Genomic DNA, 19358 nt, shown 5'->3' with positions numbered 1-19358 from the left:
ATTAACAAGTGTATATTTATGGAGATTAGGTGTACAAACCAGAGGCGCACACAAATTAGCAGCAATAATACTAACTGCATGCATGTGACTAAATGCAGATACTCTCCTATATGCTGAGATTGGTGTGAAATCAGATGGATCTCTGCCTACGCACCACTCAGCATAGTCAACATCTTTATTTACATGCTGTCGCTCAACTAAAGGGCCCCATACACTACAGAGACATGTATGAGGCTAAAGTCAGATGAGATTTCTCTTGAACCACCCGGCAGGATCGCATACGGTCCTTTTGCAAGTGATGTATCGTATGCGATCCCAGCCATATCACGAGTGCAGCACTAACGACCTAGGGGCTCCTATCCGATGCTCACGGGACCGCGCAGCGGATCGGATGTAAAACACATCCGATTTGCCACTTTTTCATCCGATTTATCGGCCCGAAATCGCATGAAATCGGGCATTATCATTCTAGTGTATGGGGCCCTTTAGGCTAGGTGAGATCACCCTGTTAACACCCAGTTATATCTCTTCAGCAATAAACGAAGATGAGAATCAGGGGTGTTTTTAAGAGAGGAGGGGGGCCTATGTGCAGGCTCTGTGAGACCCCCTACTCCCTGTGGTGCCGTAGACTCTGCGCGTAGTGTCCGCTGCGTTCCCAGACACTAATCTACTGTGTGTGTGCGAATCAATGGGAAAATGGCCGCCGTGACATTTTCAGAGTGATTTCTCATGAGACGCAAGTGATTAAACATGGGTACAAGGTGTGCGTTGTGGGGCCAATGCACCCATTATCGAGACGACTATGATGAGAATTTCACTGAAACATCAGTAAAATCTGCACATACTGTATGAAATGAATACTGCATTTCAGAATAAGCAATGATACTTTAAAGATCAAATGGTTCTGTAATGACTTCTCTCTTATTCTGCATATTCCTTAAAAAAAAACAGGATTTTAAATACCTACCGGTAAATCCTTTTCTCTAGAATTCATAAGAGATATTGGGGACAGATTAGTACGATGGGTATAGACTGGTCCAAAGAAGCCAGTGCACTTTCAATTTCTTCAACTGGGTGTGCTGGCTCCTCACCTCTATGCCTCCTCCTACAGGTCAGTTATAGGTAAAACAGTGCCCGAAGGAGAATGACATACTTCAGAGAAGGCACATAACAATAAGTGTGGTGAGATTTACACACCAGCACACCAAAACATAACCAGGCCAGCAACGCCTGGCAACATTAACAGCAACAGCTGAACAGGTAACACCTAACAGAGAACCTGCAGAAAGTCACCGCACAGAGTCGGGCGCTCAATATCCCTTATGGACAACGAGAAAAGGATTTACCTGTAGGTATTTAAAACCCTCTTTTCTCTGGCATTCATAAGGGATACTGGGGACAGATTAGTACGATGGGGATGTCCTAAAGCTTCCAGAATGTGCGGGAAAGTGCAGAGACATCTTCAGCACCGCCTGCCCAAACTGGGTATCATCTTTGGCCAGTGTATCAAATTTGTAGAACTTCACAAAGGTGTTCTTCCCGACCAGGTAGCAGCTCGGCACAGTTGGAGGGCCGAGACTCCACGGGCAGCTGCCCAGGGAGACCCACCGATCTCGTAGAGTGGGCTTTCAGAGACTGTAGAACAGGTAAGGCTGCCAACACATAGGCCTGTTGGATAGTAAGTCAAATCCAACGAGCAATAGACTGCTTTGAAGCAGGGCAACCCTTTTTCTGCGCATCATACAGCACGAACAAGGAATCAGTCTTTCTGATCCGAGCTGTCCTCTTGACATAGACTTTCAAGGCTCGCACTGCATCCAAAGCCTCCGGAGGGTTAGAAGTGCCAGAAATGGACGGAATCACAATAGGTTGTTTCGAATGAAACGCGGAGACCACCTTCTGTAGGAACTGCTGTCTAATCCTGAGCTCCGCTCTGTCCTCGTAAAAGACCAAATAGGGACTTTTACACGATAAGGCCCCCAATTCTGAGACACGTCTAGCAGAAGCCAGGGCCAGTAACATCACAGTCTTCCACGTGAGGTACTTGTCTTCTACAGTCATCAGATATTCAAACCAGGAGGCCTGTAGAAAGCGTAACAGCACATCCAAATTCCAAGGTGCCGCAGGCGGCACAAATGGAGGTTGTATGTGAAGCACCACTTACAAGAAGGTCTGAATTTCTGTCAGAAGAGCCAACTTCTTCTGGAAGAAGACGGAAAGAGATGAAATCTGGACCTTAATGGATCCAAGACATAAGCCTTTATCCACTCCAGCTTGCAGGAAAAGAAGGAATCTCCCCAAGTGGAATTCCGCAGATCGATATGTGCGTTCCTCGCACCAAGAGATATATCTCCGCCAGATATGATGATAGTGTTTTGACGTCACAGGTTTTCTGGCTTGCACCATAGTGGCAAAGACCTTTTTGGAAAGCCCTTTGTGAGCTAGGATGTTCCGCTCAACTTCTATGCCGCCAAACAAAGTCACCGTAAGTCCGGGTAGACTAACTGAACTTGCTGAATAAGATCTCTTCTTAGCGGCAGAGGCCAAGGGTCCTCTACGGACATGTCCAGAAGAGCCACGTACCACGCTCTTCGGGGCCAATCCGGGGCAATCGAGATTGCCTGCACTCTTTGATGCCTAATCCTCTTGAGTACCCCCCCCTGGGGCTCAACGGAATCGGAGGAAATAGGTAGACCAGCTGGTAAGGCCATGGCCTTGTCAGCGCGTCCACTGCGCTCGCCTAAGGGTCTCTGGTTCGCAAGCAATAGCAACGAAGCTTCTTGTTGAGGCGAGAGGCCATCATGTCGATCTGTGGGCAGCTCCACCTGTCGATGATCTGTTGAAACACCTGAGAGTGTAGTCCCCACTCCCCTGGGTGGAGATCGTGGCAACTCAGGAAGTCCGCTTCCCAGTTGTCCAACCCCGGAATGAAGATTGCGGACAGTGCTCTTGCATTTCTTTCCGCCCAGAAGAGTATTCTTGACACTTTTCATACAGGCTCTGCTTTGTGTCCCTCCTTGTCGATTAATGTACGCCACAGCCGTGGCGTTGTCTGACAGAACCTGGATCGCCCGATCCCGGAGTAGAGGGGAGGCCTGAATCCGTGCATTGTAGATGGCCCGAAGTTCCAGGAAGTTGATCGGAATGAGGACTTCTTGGGCAGACCGCCTGCCCTGGAACTACGCCCCCTGGGTGACAGCTCCCCATCCTCTCAGACTCGCATCCGTCATGAGGAGGATCCAATCCTGAATCCCAAAGTGTCGACCTTTCAGCAGGTTGGAAGACTGCAGCCACCACAGGAGTGAAATTCTGGCCTGGAGTGACAGCCGAATCATCCCGTGCATCGGAAGATGGGAAACTGACCACTTGTTCAGGATATCCAATTGGAACGGTCTGGCATGAAACCTTCCGAACTGTGTCGCCTCGTACGAGGCCACCATCTTTCTGAACAATTTTATGCAAAGATGAATGGATACTCGAGCAGGTTGGAGCACCATGCGAACCATTTCTTGACGTTTTCTCACTTTTTCCTCTGGGAGGAACACTTTCTGTGATACAGAATCCAGGAGCATCCCCAGAAACAGGAGCGACTGAGACGGTTCCAGGTAGGACTACTGCAGATTGAGGATCCACCCGTGGTGAGACAAGATGGACAGTGCGATCTATATGGAGCAATAGAAGCTCCCTGGAACTCGCTTTTATCAGGAGATCGTCCAGGTATGGAATTACATTGACCCCCTGGACCCTGAGCTGAAACATAATTTCCGCCATCACCTTTGTGAACTCCCTTGGAGCTGTATACAGGCTGAAAGGTAACGCCTGAAACTGGTAGGGATCGTTCAGTAGAGCGAACCGCAGATAGGCCTGATGAGGAGGCCAAATTGGGATAAGGAGGTAAGCGTCCTTGATATCCAGGGACACTAGGAATTCCCGTTGTTCCAGGCCTGCGAACACTGCTCTCAAAGATTCCATCTTGAATTTGAAAACCTTCAGGTAAGGATTCAAGGACTGCACATTCAGAATGGATCTCACAGACCCGTCTGGCTTTGGTACTACAAATAGACTGGAGTAGTAACCCTGTCATCATTGTTGTAAGGGTACTGGAACAATGACCTGGGACTGGACCAGCTTGTTTATGGCCAGTAGTAGCGTACCACGCATATTTTCCAAAGCTGGTAAGCCTGATTTGAAAAATTGTTGGGGAGTAGCACCGTCGAACTCCAGCTTGTAACCCTGAGAGATAAGGACCCCTACCCAAGCATCTTGGCAGGAACTGTCCCAGATGTGGCTGCAGTGACGTAACCGAGCTCCCACCACGAGATCCCCTCGGGGTGGGTGGGCACTGGCATGCTGAAGTCTTTGCGGAAGCAGAACTGATGCTCTTGTCCTGAGATCCGGCAATGGCTGGTTTCTTAGGTTTACCTCTGGAGCCTTTAGCTGCGTTAGAGGCCCCACTGGCCCTAGATCGAAACCTGGAGGACCGAAAGGACTGATTAGACGGTCCCGGGTAGGTATGCCTAGCAGGCGGAGCCCACGAAGGGAGAAACATGGATTTTCCAGCAGTAGCTTTGTAAATCCATGCGTCTAATTAACCTACAAAAAGCCATTCACCTGTGAAGGGAAGAGATTTCACATTACGTTTGGAGTAAGCATCAGCAATCCACTGACGCAACCATATGACTATGCGCGCAGACACAGCCATAGCCGTGGTCCTAGCATTAATATTGCCAATCTCTTTAAGGGAGTCACAGAGGACTCTAGCCGTGTCCTGAATGTGTTTTAGGAAAGTTACCGTAGTGACTAAGGTCATATCACCCGAAAGATCTTACTGAATTTGAGTAACCCAGGAATGAATTGCACATCCAGCAACCTGCAATGACCGGCCTTTGAGCTACACCTGCAGCAGTGTAGATAGATTTCAGAGTGGTCTCAATTTTCCTATCAGCCGCATCCTTTACCGTAAAGGAGCCCAGAGCATAACTCCCAACTGTCCCGATTTTGGCGGGACAGTCCCGTTTTTCACGGTCTGTCCCGCTGTCCCACCCGCGGGTCGCAGTGTCCCGCGGGTGGGGGGGCAGTTGGGAGATCCCCCCCTGTCACTCGCTGCTCTGAGGAGAGCAGCGGTGAATAGATGCAGTGCGCATGCGCACAGCGTCTATTCACGGCAGAGAGGGACAGGGGGCATGATCAGCAGCTCTCACAGCGCTGTTCATGCCCCCATAATGACGAAAACGGGGGCGTGGCTGGCGATCGCGGCACTTGCCACGAGGCCACGCCCCATTTTTGATAGGCCACGCCCCCTAAAAATCGGCGCGCATTACTGTCCCTCCTCCGCCGTTATCAATGTTGGGAGGTATGCCAGAGCAGGGAGTACTGCCTTTTTAGAAAGGCGAGAGACTAAGACGTCTACTGCTGGAGACTCTTCACAGAATTTCCTGCCTTCAGGGGTAAAGGGGAATGTATGCAAAAACCGTTTGGACACCTGATATTTCTTATCTTGATTCTTCCAGGCTATTTTAAATAAATCAACCAATTCCTTGGAGTCAGGAAATGTAAATGTCAGTTTGTCTTGAGAGGAAAAAGGGCTGCTGATTATTAGCATCATCCAGGGGTAGCTTTAACACATCCCAAATAGTCTGAGGGGTTCAATACCCTGTGTAGGGGTGGAATCCCCGCTTATGGGGTCCACATCATCCTCTATATCATCATCAGTATCTGATAAGAGTGCAGGTGAAGCACGTTTTTGTGCACCTGTAATGGACAAGGGGAGATGTTTAGCGGCTAGTTTTGCCACTGCTTGTTGCAGTTCCTGAGTCTTATTGCCATTTGCAGTGAGTTGAGATGACATATCAGACTTCATAGTTTTTATAGCCACCAGCCAGGAGGGCTCTTGACTCTCCCCCCACATTGTTATCAGCATTTTGTGATTACTGACTACACTGCTCACATGAAATTGAGCCAGATGAGCTGGGGGAAAATCTAGCATTACACACACTGCATAATTTCTGTTTTACCATTGTGAAAAACAGGTATAATACACATACAACACAGCTTGAAATACAATACCAGCCTGCCCTATTGCATGTGAGGAAACACAGGAGAGAGGACACCAGTGCACCAAACGCTGCACAGTTCCAGTGCGGCTATCAGCGTTTAATATAAACATATAAAACAGTGAGACTGTCTTTGAAATTCCCTCAGAGGGATGATATTTGTGCACAATATAGAGTCTCTGCCCCTCTACACCCGGTACCAGTGATCCAGCGCGTGACAGTTATGGAGGAGCTGTGTGAGGCTGCTGCTGCCTATGCAGAGGAAGGCGCCAAAATGCCGGAGAGCCCGCTCTGATGTAGCTCCACCCCCCAACATGGCGCCGGAGCTACTGTGTAATCTTTATACTGGCCATGTCTCCTAATTGTTTGTAGCTCACAAATACTTGGCACAAGGTATATTAGCCAGTCTCACGCAGGGGCTACAGCGGGTCCCCCTACCACCCCCCCCTCCTCCCATGAGGGACCCGTACGCCTCACCCGCGCTTCTGCCGCACAGTGAACCGGGGGACCCCCCCTAGCGGGGTCCCCGGTGTATACTCACCACCGATGATCACCTTCAGGCAGCGTTAGCGGTGTGCGGCATGCTGTGGCTGTGACAGCCAAGGCGCCGTGCACCGCTGAACAAACAGCCCCTCAGGACGGTGGTCCTGAGGCGGGGAAGTGGCTCTGCACCTCAAGAGGCCAGTGACCGTCCCACTCTCCCCCGTAACTCCCACGGCCCAGGTATGCTGTTGCCCAAACACCCTACCGAAAGAAATAAAAGTTTAAAAGAATTTGAAGAAAAACTCTGGAGCTTGAAGAGTGTGCATCCTCTCCTGAGGGCACTTTTTTTCTAAAACTGAGCTGTAGGAGGAGGCATAGAGGGGAGGAGCCAGCACACCCAGTTGAAGAAATGTAAAGTGCACTGGCTCCTTTGGACCCGTCTATACCCATCGTACTAATTTGTCCCCAGTATCCCTTATGGATGCTAGAGAAAAAAAGGCATATATTACAATAAGGAGAAGTAATGAATACACTATATTGTCCTTCAGTAACTATGGACCATATTAACCCAGAATAAAATCTAGATTAAAATAAGGTGTCAGAGGACGTTCTGCCTTTAACTTACATCCACTCCCAAGTCCAAAAGATACTTGACCACGCTGATCATCCCACTAGAGGCTGCAGCATGCAGAGGTGTGTAGGATTTCTTGTCTTTGCACATTACTTCTGCTCCATGAGTCACAAGTAATTTAACAACTTCAATGTGACCTAACAAAAAAAATAAAAAACAAGACGCATGTAACTCTGAGAGCGCCAAATAACCAGTGAGGTCTTTAAACCACAGCTGCTTCATTTACAGATTGTAGTTGTTTGGTAAGTGACAGCACCTACAACTCCAAGTGCAGATCAGGGTTGTCCAAATTGTGGCCCTCTTAAGCTATGCGGTCTCAATCAACTTCCTGAAAACTCAGTTGGAGTACATTCTGTAACTAGTATTTTGCATGTCAACACAATAATAAAAATACGTCCCTCTATATGGAAATGCTTTCCACACTGATGCAGGATTCATTTTCTGTCATCCACCAGTCACACATAATCTCAAGAGAATGAATGTCTAATCCTGGATGAGTTGAACAGAGTACAAATTTACCCATGTATGCTGCCCAGTGTATCGCTCGCCTGTCTTTCTTGTCAAATGCGTTAATGTTGGCACCTCGTGATAAAAGTAGACTAACCATCTGCAACATAAATGGAAGGAAATCCTAAATAAGTCAGAAGCAGCTGTTGTGAACCACATTTACTTCTAGATAAGAAAAACATTTATCGCAAGTTTCCAGGAAGCTTTCAATAAAAACCGCAAATGTATGCAGCAAAAAGAAAAAAGGCTGCTGCAATTAAAATAAAAAAAGGCAGCAGTCGCCAAAAAAAGGCAAAACTAGCAAATTAAATGTAAATAGCATAGTTAAAATAAATTTATTAGATTAAAATTAAAACGACGCTTAAAATACAATCATGGCGCAAAAAGAGCAGAATATAGATTTAAAACTAGGCAGAAAAGCAGGATTCTTGATTGTATTCTGTGCCACAGGGGACATGCCACTTATAGCAAAACCTATGTCACAAGTAGGGGCAATCTGAATAGCTTGAGTACATTCAAGCAGTGCTTCTAAATTTGGGCAGCAGATGTCTCTAAAGAACATTGCTGTGCTTGAATATTACTGCTGCCTGGATATACAAGTCACCCAGCAGCATAACAAAATAATTGCTCAAACACCAAGTACTAATGCGGTAAGGTTTTCTTACACAGGCAATACAACTTGACAGCAGGTCAGATCTGCATATAAACAAGACATATTGGATATGCTTCTGCTCCATACCTCAACATGACCGCTGAAGGCTGCATGGTGTAATGCTGTTCTCCCTGCCCTGTCCGATACATTAACATTGCTAAGAAGAGGCACCAGTGCTTCCGCACACTTCACAGCTTTGTTTGCTGCGGCTATGTGCAAAGGGGTCTGCCAGTTTTTGTCACGAGCATTGACATCTGCTGAATGTTTTAATAACACTTGAACAGCATCCTAGGAACATAAACAGAGATTAAGAATGTCACTTACAGGTGATGTTACTGGACATAAAAAAAAAAATAAGATTTTACTTACCGATAAATCTATTTCTCGTAGTCCGTAGTGGATGCTGGGGACTCCGTCAGGACCATGGGGAATAGCGGCTCCGCAGGAGACAGGGCACAAAAGTAAAAGCTTTAGGATCAGGTGGTGTGCACTGGCTCCTCCCCCTATGACCCTCCTCCAAGCCTCAGTTAGGATACTGTGCCCGGACGAGCGTACACAATAAGGAAGGATTTTGAATCCCGGGTAAGACTCATACCAGCCACACCAATCACACTGTACAACCTGTGATCTGAACCCAGTTAACAGCATGATAACAGCGGAGCCTCTGAAAAGATGGCTCACAACAATAATAACCCGATTTTTGTAACAATAACTATGTACAAGTATTGCAGACAATCCGCACTTGGGATGGGCGCCCAGCATCCACTACGGACTACGAGAAATAGATTTATCGGTAAGTAAAATCTTATTTTCTCTGACGTCCTAGTGGATGCTGGGGACTCCGTCAGGACCATGGGGATTATACCAAAGCTCCCAAACGGGCGGGAGAGTGCGGATGACTCTGCAGCACCGAATGAGAGAACTCCAGGTCCTCTTTAGCCAGGGTATCAAATTTGTAGAATTTTACAAACGTGTTCTCCCCCGACCACGTAGCTGCTCGGCAGAGTTGTAATGCCGAGACCCCTCGGGCAGCCGCCCAGGATGAGCCCACCTTCCTTGTGGAATGGGCCTTGACAGATTTAGGCTGTGGCAGGCCTGCCACAGAATGCGCAAGTTGAAATGTGCTACAAATCCAACGAGCAATCGTCTGCTTAGAAGCAAGAGCACCCAGTTTGTTGGGTGCATACAGGATAACAGCGAGTCAGTTTTCCTGACTCCAGCCGTCCTGGAAACCTATATTTTCAGGGCCCTGACAACATCTAGCAACTTGGAGTCCTCCAAGTCCCTAGTAGCCGCAGGTACCACAATAAGCTGGTTCAGGTGAAACGCTGACACCACCTTAGGAAGAAACTGGGGACGAGTCCGCAGCTCTGCCCTGTCCGAATGGACAATCAGATATGGCTTTTGTGAGACAAAGCCGCCAATTCTGACACTCGCCTGGCCGAGGCCAGGGCCAACAGCATGGTCACTTTTCATGTGAGATATTTCAAATCCACAGATTTGAGCGGTTTAAAATGTGATTTGAGGAATCCCAGAACTACGTTGAGATCCCACAGTGCCACTGGAGGCACAAAAAGGGGGTTGTATATGCAATACTCCCTTGACAAACTTCTGGACTTCAGGAACTGAAGCCAATTCTTTCTGGAAGAAAATGGACAGGGCCGAAATTTGAACCTTAATGGACCCCAATTTGAGACCCATAGACACTCCTGTTTGCAGGAAATGCAGGAATCGACCGAGTTGAAATTTCTTCGTGGGGCCTTCCTGGCCTCACACCACGCAACATATTTTCGCCACATGTGGTGATAATGTTTTGCGGTCACCTCCTTCCTGGCTTTGACCAGGGTAGGAATGACCTCTTCCGGAATGCCTTTTTCCCTTAGGATCTGGCGTTCCACCGCCATGCCGTCAAACGCAGCCGCGGTAAGTCTTGGAACAGACCTGGTACTTGCTGAAGCAAGTCCCTTCTTAGCGGCAGAGGCCATGAGTCCTCTGTGAGCATTTCTTGAAGTTCCGGGTGCCACGTCCTTCTTGGCCAATCCGGAGCCACGAGTATAGTTCTTACTCCTCTACGTCTTATAATTCTCAGTACCTTGGTTATGAGAAGCAGAGGAGGGAACACATACACCGACTGGTACACCCACGGTGTTACCAGAACGTCCACAGATATTGCTTGAGGGTCTCTTGACCTGGCGCAATACCTGTCCAGTTTTTTGTTCAGGCGGGACGCCATCATGTCCACCTTTGGTCTTTCCCAACGGTTCACAATCATGTGGAATACTTCCCGATGAAGTCCCCACTCTCCCGGGTGGAGGTCGTGCCTGCTGAGGAAGTCTGCTTCCCAGTTGTCCACTCCCGGAATGAACACTGCTGACAGTGCTATCACATGATTTTTCGCCCAGCGAAGAATCCTTGCAGTTTCTGCCATTGCCCTCCTGCTTCTTGTGCCGCCCTGTCTGTTTACGTGGGCGACTGCCGTGATGTTGTCCCACTGGATCAATACCGGCTGACCTTGAAGCAGAGGTCTTGCTAAGCTTAGAACATTGTAAATTGCCCTTAGCTCCAGTATATTTATGTGGAGAGAAGTCTCCAGACTTGATCACACTCCCTGGAAATTTTTTCCCTGTGTGACTGCTCCCCAGCCTCTCAGGCTGGCATCCGTGGTCACCAGGACCCAGTCCTGAATGCCGAATCTGCGGCCCTTTAGTAGATGAGCACTCTGCAGCCATCGCAGAAGAAACACCCTTGTCCTTGGAGACAGGGTTATCCGCTGATGCATCTGAAGATGCGATCCGGACCATTTTTCCAGCAGATCCCACTGAAAAGTTCTTGCGTGAAATCTACCGAATGGAATCGCTTCGTAAGAAGCCACCATTTTTCCCAGGACCCTTGTGCAATGATGCACTGACTTTTCCTGGTTTTAGGAGGTTCCTGACTAGCTCGGATAACTCCCTGGCTTTCTTCTCCGGGAGAAACACCTTTTTCTGGACTGTGTCCAGAATCATCCCTAGGAACAGCAGACGTGTCGTCGGAAACAGCTGCGGTTTTGGAATATTTAGAATCCACCCGTGCTGTCGTAGAACTACTTGAGATAGTGCTACTCCGACCTCCAACTGTTCTCTGGACCTTGCCCCTATCAGGAGATCGTCCATTTTCTTTGAAGAAGAATCATCATTTCGGCCATTACCTTGGTAAGGACCCGGGGTGCCGTGGACAATCCAACCGGCAGCGTCTGAAACTGATAGTGACAGTTCTGTACCACGAACCTGAGGTACCCTTGGTGAGAAGGGCAAATTGGGACATGGAGGTAAGCATCCCTGATGTCCCGGGACACCATATAGTCCCCTTCTTCCTGGTTCGCTATCACTGCTCTGAGTGACTCCATCTTGATTTGAACCTTTGTATGTAAGTGTTCAACTATTTCAGATTTAGAATAGGTCTCACCGAGCCGTCTGGCTTCAGTACCACAATATAGTGTGGAATAATACCCCTTTCCTTGTTGTAGGAGGGGTACTTTGATTATCACCTGCTGGGAATACAGCTTGTGAATTGTTTCCACTACTGCCTCCCTGTCGGAGGGAGACGTTGGTAAAGCAGACTTCAGGAACCTGCGAGGGGGAGACGTCTCGAATTTCCAATCTGTACCCCTGGGATACTACTTGTAGGATCCAGGGGTCCACTTGCGAGTGAGCCCACTGCGTGCTGAAACTCTTGAGACGACCCCCCCCCACCGCACCTGAGTCCGCTTGTACGGCCCCAGCGTCATGCTGAGGACTTGGCAGAAGCGGTGGAGGGCTTCTGTTTCTGGGAATGGGCTGCCTGCTGCAGTCTTCTTCCCTTTCCTCTATCCCATGGCAGATATGACTGGCCTTTTGCCCGCTTGCCCTTATGGGGACGAAAGGACTGAGGCTGAAAAGACGTTGTCTTTTTCTCCTTTATACGGCAATACTTCCATGTGCCGTTTGGAATCTGCATCACCTGACCACTGTCGTGTCCATAAACAACTTCTGGCAGATATGGACATCGCACTTACTCTTGATGCCAGAGTGCAAATATCCCTCTGTGCATCTCGCATATATAGAAATGCATCCTTTAAATGCTCTATTGTCAATAAAATACTGGGTCAAGGGTATCAATATTTTCAGTCAGGGAATCCGACCAAGCCACCCCAGCGCTGCACATCCAGGCTGAGGCGATCGCTGGTCGCAGTATAACACCAGTATGTGTGTATATACTTTTTAGGATATTTTCCAGCCTCCTATCAGCTGGCTCCTTGAGGGCGGCCCTATCTGGAGACGGTACCGCCACTTGTTTTGATAAGCGTGTGAGCGCCTTATCCACCCTAAGGGGTGTTTCCCAACGCGCCCTAACTTCTGGCGGGAAAGGGTATACCGCCAATAATTTTCTATCGGGGGAAACCCACGCATCATCACACACTTCATTTAATTTATCTGATTCAGGAAAAACTACAGGTAGTTTTTTCACACTCCACATAATACCCTTTTTTGTGGTACTTGTAGTATCAGAAATATTGCCTCCTTCATTGCCCTTAACAAGTAACGTGTGGCCCTAAAGGAAAATACGTTTGTTTCTTCACCGTCGACACTGGAGTCAGTGTCCGTGTCTGTGTCGACCGATTGAGGTAAAAGGACGTTTTAACGCCCCTGACGGTGTTTGAGACGCCTGGACAGGTACTAATTTGTTTGCCGGCCGTCTCATGTCGTCAACCGACCTTGCAGCGTGTTGACATTATCACGTAATTCCTTAAATAAGCCATCCATTCCGGTGTCGACTCCCTAGAGAGTGACATCACCATTACAGGCAATTGCTCCGCCTCCTCACCAACATCGTCCTCATACATGTCGACACACACGTACCGACACACAGCACACACACAGGGAATGCTCTGATAGAGGACAGGACCCCACTAGCCCTTTGGGGAGACAGAGGGAGAGTTTGCCAGCACACACCAAAAACGCTATAATTATACAGGGACAACCTTTATATAAGTGTTTTTCCCTTATAGCATTTTAATATATATATAGTCATATCGCCAAATAAGTGCCCCCCCTCTCTGTTTTAACCCTGTTTCTGTAGTGCAGTGCAGGGGAGAGCCTGGGAGCCTTCCCACCAGCATTTCTGTGAGGGAAAATGGCGCTGTGTGCTGAGGAGAATAGGCCCCGCCCCCTTTTCGGCGGGCTTCTTCTCCCGTTTTTCTGAGACCTGGCAGGGGTTAAATACATCCATATAGCCCCCAGGGGCTATATGTGATGTATTTTTAGCCAGAATAAGGTACTATCATTGCTGCCCAGGGCGCCCCCCCCAGCGCCCTGCACCCTCAGTGACCGCTGCTATGAAGTGTGCTGACAACAATGGCGCACAGCTGCAGTGCTGTGCGCTACCTTATGAAGACTGAAAAGTCTTCTGCCGCCGGTTTCTGGACCTCTTCACTTTTCGGCATCTGCAAGGGGGTCGGCGGCGCGGCTCCGGGACGAACCCCAGGGTGAGACCTGTGTTCCGACTCCCTCTGGAGCTAATGGTGTCCAGTAGCCTAAGAAGCCAATCCATCCTGCACGCAGGTGAGTTCACTTCTCTCCCCTAAGTCCCTCGATGCAGTCAGCCTGTTGCCAGCAGGACTCACTGAAAATAAAAAACCTAACAAAACTTTTACTCTAAGCAGCTCTTTAGGAGAGCCACCTAGATTGCACCCTTCTCGGCCGGGCACAAAAATCTAACTGAGGCTTGGAGGAGGGTCATAGGGGGAGGAGCCAGTGCACACCACCTGATCCTAAAGCTTTTACTTTTGTGCCCTGTCTCCTGCGGAGCCGCTATTCCCCATGGTCCTGACGGAGTCCCCAGCATCCACTAGGACGTCAGAGAAATAAGATTTTACTTACCAGTAAATCAATTTCTCGTAGTCCGTAGAGGATGCTGGGGACTCCGTAAGGACCATGAGGAGAGACGGGCTCCGCAGGAGACATGGGCACTTTAAGAAAGAATTTAGTTCCTGGTGTGCACTGCCTCCTCCCTCTCTGCCCCTCCTCCAGACCTCAGTTAGAGAAACTGTGCCCAGAGGAGATGGACAGCACGAGGAAAGGATTTTTGTTAATCCAAGGGCAAGATTCATACCAGCCACACCGTATAACTTGTGATAACAATCCAGTAAACAGTATGACAATTACATAGCATCAGTTCACGCCCGATGCAACAATAACGTAACCCTTATTGAAGCAATAACTATATACAAGTATTGCAGAAGAAGTCCGCACTTGGGACGGGCGCCCAGCATCCTCTACGGACTACGAGAAATAGATTTACCGGTAATTAAAATCTTATTTTCTATAACATCCTAGAGGATGCTGGGGACTCCGTAAGGACCATGGGGATTATACCAAAGCTCCCAAACGGGCGGGAGAGTGCGGATGACTCTGTAGCACCGATTGAGCAAACATGAGGTCCTCCTCAGCCAGGGTATCAAACTTATAGAATTTTGCAAAGGTGTGTGTACCCGACCAAGTAGCAGCTCGACACAGCTGTAGTGCCGAGACCCCTCGGGCAGCCGCCCAAGAAGAGCCCACTTTCCTAGTGGAATGGGCCTTGATCGATTTAGGTAACGGCAATCCTGCCGTAGAATGCGCCTGTTGAATCGTGTTACAGATCCAGCAAGCAAGAGTCTGCTTTGAGGCAGGGCCGCCAAGCTTGTTGGCTGCATACAGCACAAACAGTGCTTCTGTTTTTCGGACTCTAGCCGTCCTGGCTACATAAATTTTGAAAGCCCTGACCACATCAAGGAACTCGGAATCCTCTAAGTCCCGTGTAGCCACAGGCACCACAATAGGTTGGTTCATATGAAAGGATGAAACCACTTTTGGCAGAAACTGAGGACGTGTCCGCAATTCCGCTCTATCCATATGGAAAACCAGATAGGGGCTTTTATGTGATAAAGCCGCTAATTCCGACACTCGCCTAGCCGAAGCCAGGGCTAATAACATGACCACCTTCCAAGTGAGATATTTCAACTCCATCGTTTTCAGTGGTTCAAACCAGTGTGACTTTAGGAAGCCCAAGACCACATTAAGGTCCCAAGGCGCCACTGGAGGCACAAACGGAGGCTGAATATGCAGTACTCCCTTAACAAAAGTCTGAACTTCTGGGAGAGAAGCCAATTCTTTTTGAAAGAAAATGGATAGGGCCGAAATCTGGACCTTAATGGAGCCTAATTTAAGGCCCAAATCCACTCCAGTTTGTAGGAAGTGAAGGAAACGGCCCAGATGGAATTCTTCCGTAGGAGCATTCCTGGCCTCACACCAAGAAACATATCTTCGCCATATACGGTGATAATGTTTTGCTGTTACTTCCTTCCTAGCCTTGATCAGCGTAGGGATAACCTCCAACGGAATACCTTTTTCCGCTAGGATCCGGCGTTCAACCGCCATGCCGTCAAACGCAGCAGCGGTAAGTCTTGGAACAGACAGGGACCCTGTTGCAACAGGTCCTGCCTTAGAGGAAGAGGCCACGGATTTTCCGTGAGCATTTCCTGCAGATCTGGATACCAGGTCCGTCGTGGCCAATCTGGAACAACGAGGATTGTTCTCACTCCTTTTCTTCTTACTATTCTCAACACCTTTGGTATGAGAGGAAGAGGAGGAAATACATAGACGGACCGGAACACCCACGGTGTCACGAGGGCGTCTACCGCTGCCTGAGGGTCTCTTGACCTGGCGCAATACCTCTGCAGCCTTTTGTTGAGGCGGGACGCCATCATGTCTATCTGTGGCAGTTCCCACCGACTCACAATCTGTGCGAAGACTTCTGGATGAAGTCCCCACTCTCCCGGGTGTAGGTCGTGTCTGCTGAGGAAGTCTGCTTCCCAGTTGTCCACTCCCGGAATGAACACTGCTGACAGTGCACTTACATGATTCTCCGCCCAGCGAAGAATCCTGGTGGCTTCCGCCATTGCCGCTCTGCTCCTTGTGCCGCCTTGGCGGTTTACATGAGCCACTGCGATGATGTTGTCTGACTGGATCAGAACTGGTTGGTCGCGAAGTAAGGCCTCCGCTTGACGTAGGGCGTTGTATATGGCCCTTAGTTCCAAGATGTTGATGTGCAGACAAGTCTCTTGACTTGACCAAAGACCCTGGAAATTTCTTCCCTGTGTGACTGCTCCCCAACCACGGAGGTTTGCGTCCGTGGTCACCAGGATCCAATCCTGAATGCCGAATCTGCGGCCCTCGAGAAGGTGAGCACTCTGCAGCCACCACAGCAGTGACACCCTGGCCCTGGGGGACAGGGTGATTAACTGATGCATCTGTAGATGTGATCCGGACCACTTGTCCAACAGATCCCATTGGAAAGTCATCGCATGGAACCTGCCAAAGGGAATGGCCTCGTATGAGGCCACCATCTTTCCCAGGACTCGAGTGCAATGATGCACGGACACGGTCTTGTTTTCAAAAGGTTCCTGACCGTAGTCATAAGTTCCTGGGCTTTTTCTATCGGAAGATAAACCCTTTTCTGGGTCGTGTCCAGAATCATGCCCAAGAAGGGCAGACGAGTCGTAGGAACCAACTGCGACTTTGGGATATTGAGAATCCAGCCGTGTTGTTGTAACACTTTCAGTGAAAGAGATACGCTGTTCAGCAACTGCTCTCTTGATCTCGCTTTTATGAGGAGATCGTCCAAGTACGGGATAATTGTGACACCCTGCTTGCGCAGGAGCACCATCATTTCCGCCATTACCCTGGTGAAAATCCTCGGAGCCGTTAAGAGACCAAACGGCAACGTCTGAAATTGGTAATGACAGTCCTGTACCGCAAATCTTAGGTACGCCTGATGAAGTGGATAAATGGGGACATGAAGGTACGCATCCTTTATGTCCAGTGACACCATAAAATCCCCCCCTTCCAGGCTGGCGATGACCGCTCTTAGTGATTCCATCTTGAACCTCTTCAAGTATAGGTTCAGAGATTTTAAATTCAATATGGGTCTGACCGAACCGTCCGGTTTCGGAACCACAAACATGGTCGAATAATACCCCCTTCCTTGTTGAAGGAGGGGAACCTCGACCACCACCTGCTGAAGATACAATTTTTTTGTATTGCATTTAACACTATCTCCCTCTCTAGGGGGGAAGACGGTAGGGCCGATTTGAAAAACCAGCGAGGAGGCACCTCTTCGAATTCCAGCTTGTAACCCTGAGACACAATTCCTATTGCCCAGGGATCCACCTGGGAGTGAACCCACTTGTGGCTGAAATTCCGAAGACGCGCCCCCACTGGCCCCGACTCCGCCAGTGGAGCCCCAGCGTCATGCGGTGGATTTTGCAGAGGCCGGGGAGGACTTCTGTTCCTGGGAACTAGCTGTATTGTGCAGCTTCTTTCCTCTGCCACTCCCTCTGGCAAGAAAGGACGCATCTCGGACTTTCTTGTTTCTTTGTGAACGAAAGGACTGTATTTGATAATGCAGTGCTCTCTTAGGCTGTGAGGGGACATAAGGCAAAAAATGTGACTTTCCAGCCGTAGCTGTGGAGACCAGGTCCGATAGACCTTCACCGAACAATTCCTCACCCCTGTAAGGTAAAACCTCCATATGCCGTTTTGAGTCGGCATCACCTGTCCACTGCCGAGTCCACAGGACACTTCTGGCAGAAATCAACATAGCGTTTATTCTAGAACCCAGCAGACTAATGTCTCTGAGCATCTCTCATATAAAGTACAGCGTCTTTAATATGCCCCAGGGTCAATAAAACAGTATCCCTATCTAGGGTATCAAATTCCTCTGATAAGGTATCAGTCCATGCCGCTACTGCACTACAGACCCAGGCCGACGCGATTGCCGGTCTGAGCAAGGTACCTGAATGTGTATAAATGGACTACAGGGTACCCTCCTGTTTGCGATCAGCAGCATCCTTGAGGGTAGCCGTATCCTGGGACGGCAGGGCTACCTTTTTGGATAAGCGAGTTAAAGCTTTGTCCACCCTAGGGGAGGATTCCCATCGTAACCTGTCCGTTGGCGGGAAAGGATACGCCATAAGAATCTGTTTGGAAATCTGCAGTGTTTTTATCTGGAGATTCCCAAGCTTTTTCACATAACTCATTCAGTTTGTGTGAGGGGGGGAAAAGTTACCTCAGGTTTCTTTCCCTTATACATATAAACCCTTGTGTCAGGGACAGGGGTTTCGTCTGTGATGTGCAAAACCTCCTTAATTGCTATAATCATATATCGGAGTGATTTAGCCAACTTTGGCTGTAACTTTGCATCATCGTAATCGACACTGGAGTCAGAATCCATGTCGGTATCTGTGTCAACAATTTGGGATAGTGGGCGCTTATGAGACCCTGACGGTCCCTGCGACATAGGATCAGGCACGGGTTGGACCCTCGCTGTCCCAATGCATCAGCCTTGTCTAATCTTTCTCTAACGTCCTAAGTGGATGCTGGGGACTCCGTCAGGACCATGGGGTTTAGCGGCTCCGCAGGAGACAGGGCACAATAATAAAAGCTTTAGGATCAGGTGGTGTGCACTGGCTCCTCCCCCTATGACCCTCCTCCAAGCCTCAGTTAGATTCTTGTGCCCGGCCGAGAAGGGTGCAATCTAGGTGGCTCTCCTGAGCTGCTTAGAATAAAAGTTTAAGTTAGGTTTTTTATTTTCAGTGAGTCCTGCTGGCAACAGGCTCACTGCTACGAGGGACTTAGGGGAGAGAAGTAAACTCACCTGCGTGCAGGATGGATTTGCTTCTTAGGCTACTGGACACCATTAGCTCCAGAGGGAGTCGGAACACAGGTCTCACCCTGGGGTTCGTCCCGGAGCCGTGCCGCCGACCCCCCTTGCAGATGCCGAAGTTGAAGAGGTCCAGAAACAGGCGGCAGAAGACTTTCAGTCTTCATAAGGTAGCGCACAGCACTGCAGCTGTGCGCCATTGTTGTCAGCACACTTCATACCAGCGGTCACTGAGGGTGCAGGGCGCTGGGGGGGGGCGCCCTGAGCAGCAATGTATTATACCTTTTTTATGGCTAAAATACATCACATATAG

General features: G+C 49.0%; 1 protein-coding gene across 2 annotated transcripts in view; it reads right to left on the bottom strand.

The window, feature by feature from the left end:
* ANKRD28 (ankyrin repeat domain 28) overlaps positions 1 to 19358 on the bottom strand; it is a 497286-nt gene that overhangs the window by 158229 nt on the left and 319699 nt on the right. For both annotated transcript variants that reach the window (XM_063921942.1, XM_063921941.1), the window contains exons 5-7: positions 8414 to 8614; positions 7687 to 7774; positions 7162 to 7304 (exon numbers count right to left, since the gene is read on the bottom strand). In XM_063921942.1, the coding sequence (XP_063778012.1) occupies positions 7162 to 7304; positions 7687 to 7774; positions 8414 to 8614 (432 nt within the window). The remainder of the gene's footprint in view (positions 1 to 7161; positions 7305 to 7686; positions 7775 to 8413; positions 8615 to 19358) is intronic.

The sequence above is a fragment of the Pseudophryne corroboree genome, chromosome 5, assembly GCF_028390025.1.
Source record: "Pseudophryne corroboree isolate aPseCor3 chromosome 5, aPseCor3.hap2, whole genome shotgun sequence".
In the NCBI taxonomy this organism is placed as follows: domain Eukaryota; kingdom Metazoa; phylum Chordata; class Amphibia; order Anura; family Myobatrachidae; genus Pseudophryne; species Pseudophryne corroboree.
Note: the sequence above shows the minus strand (reverse complement) of the source record. Positions and strands in the feature narration are given on the sequence as shown.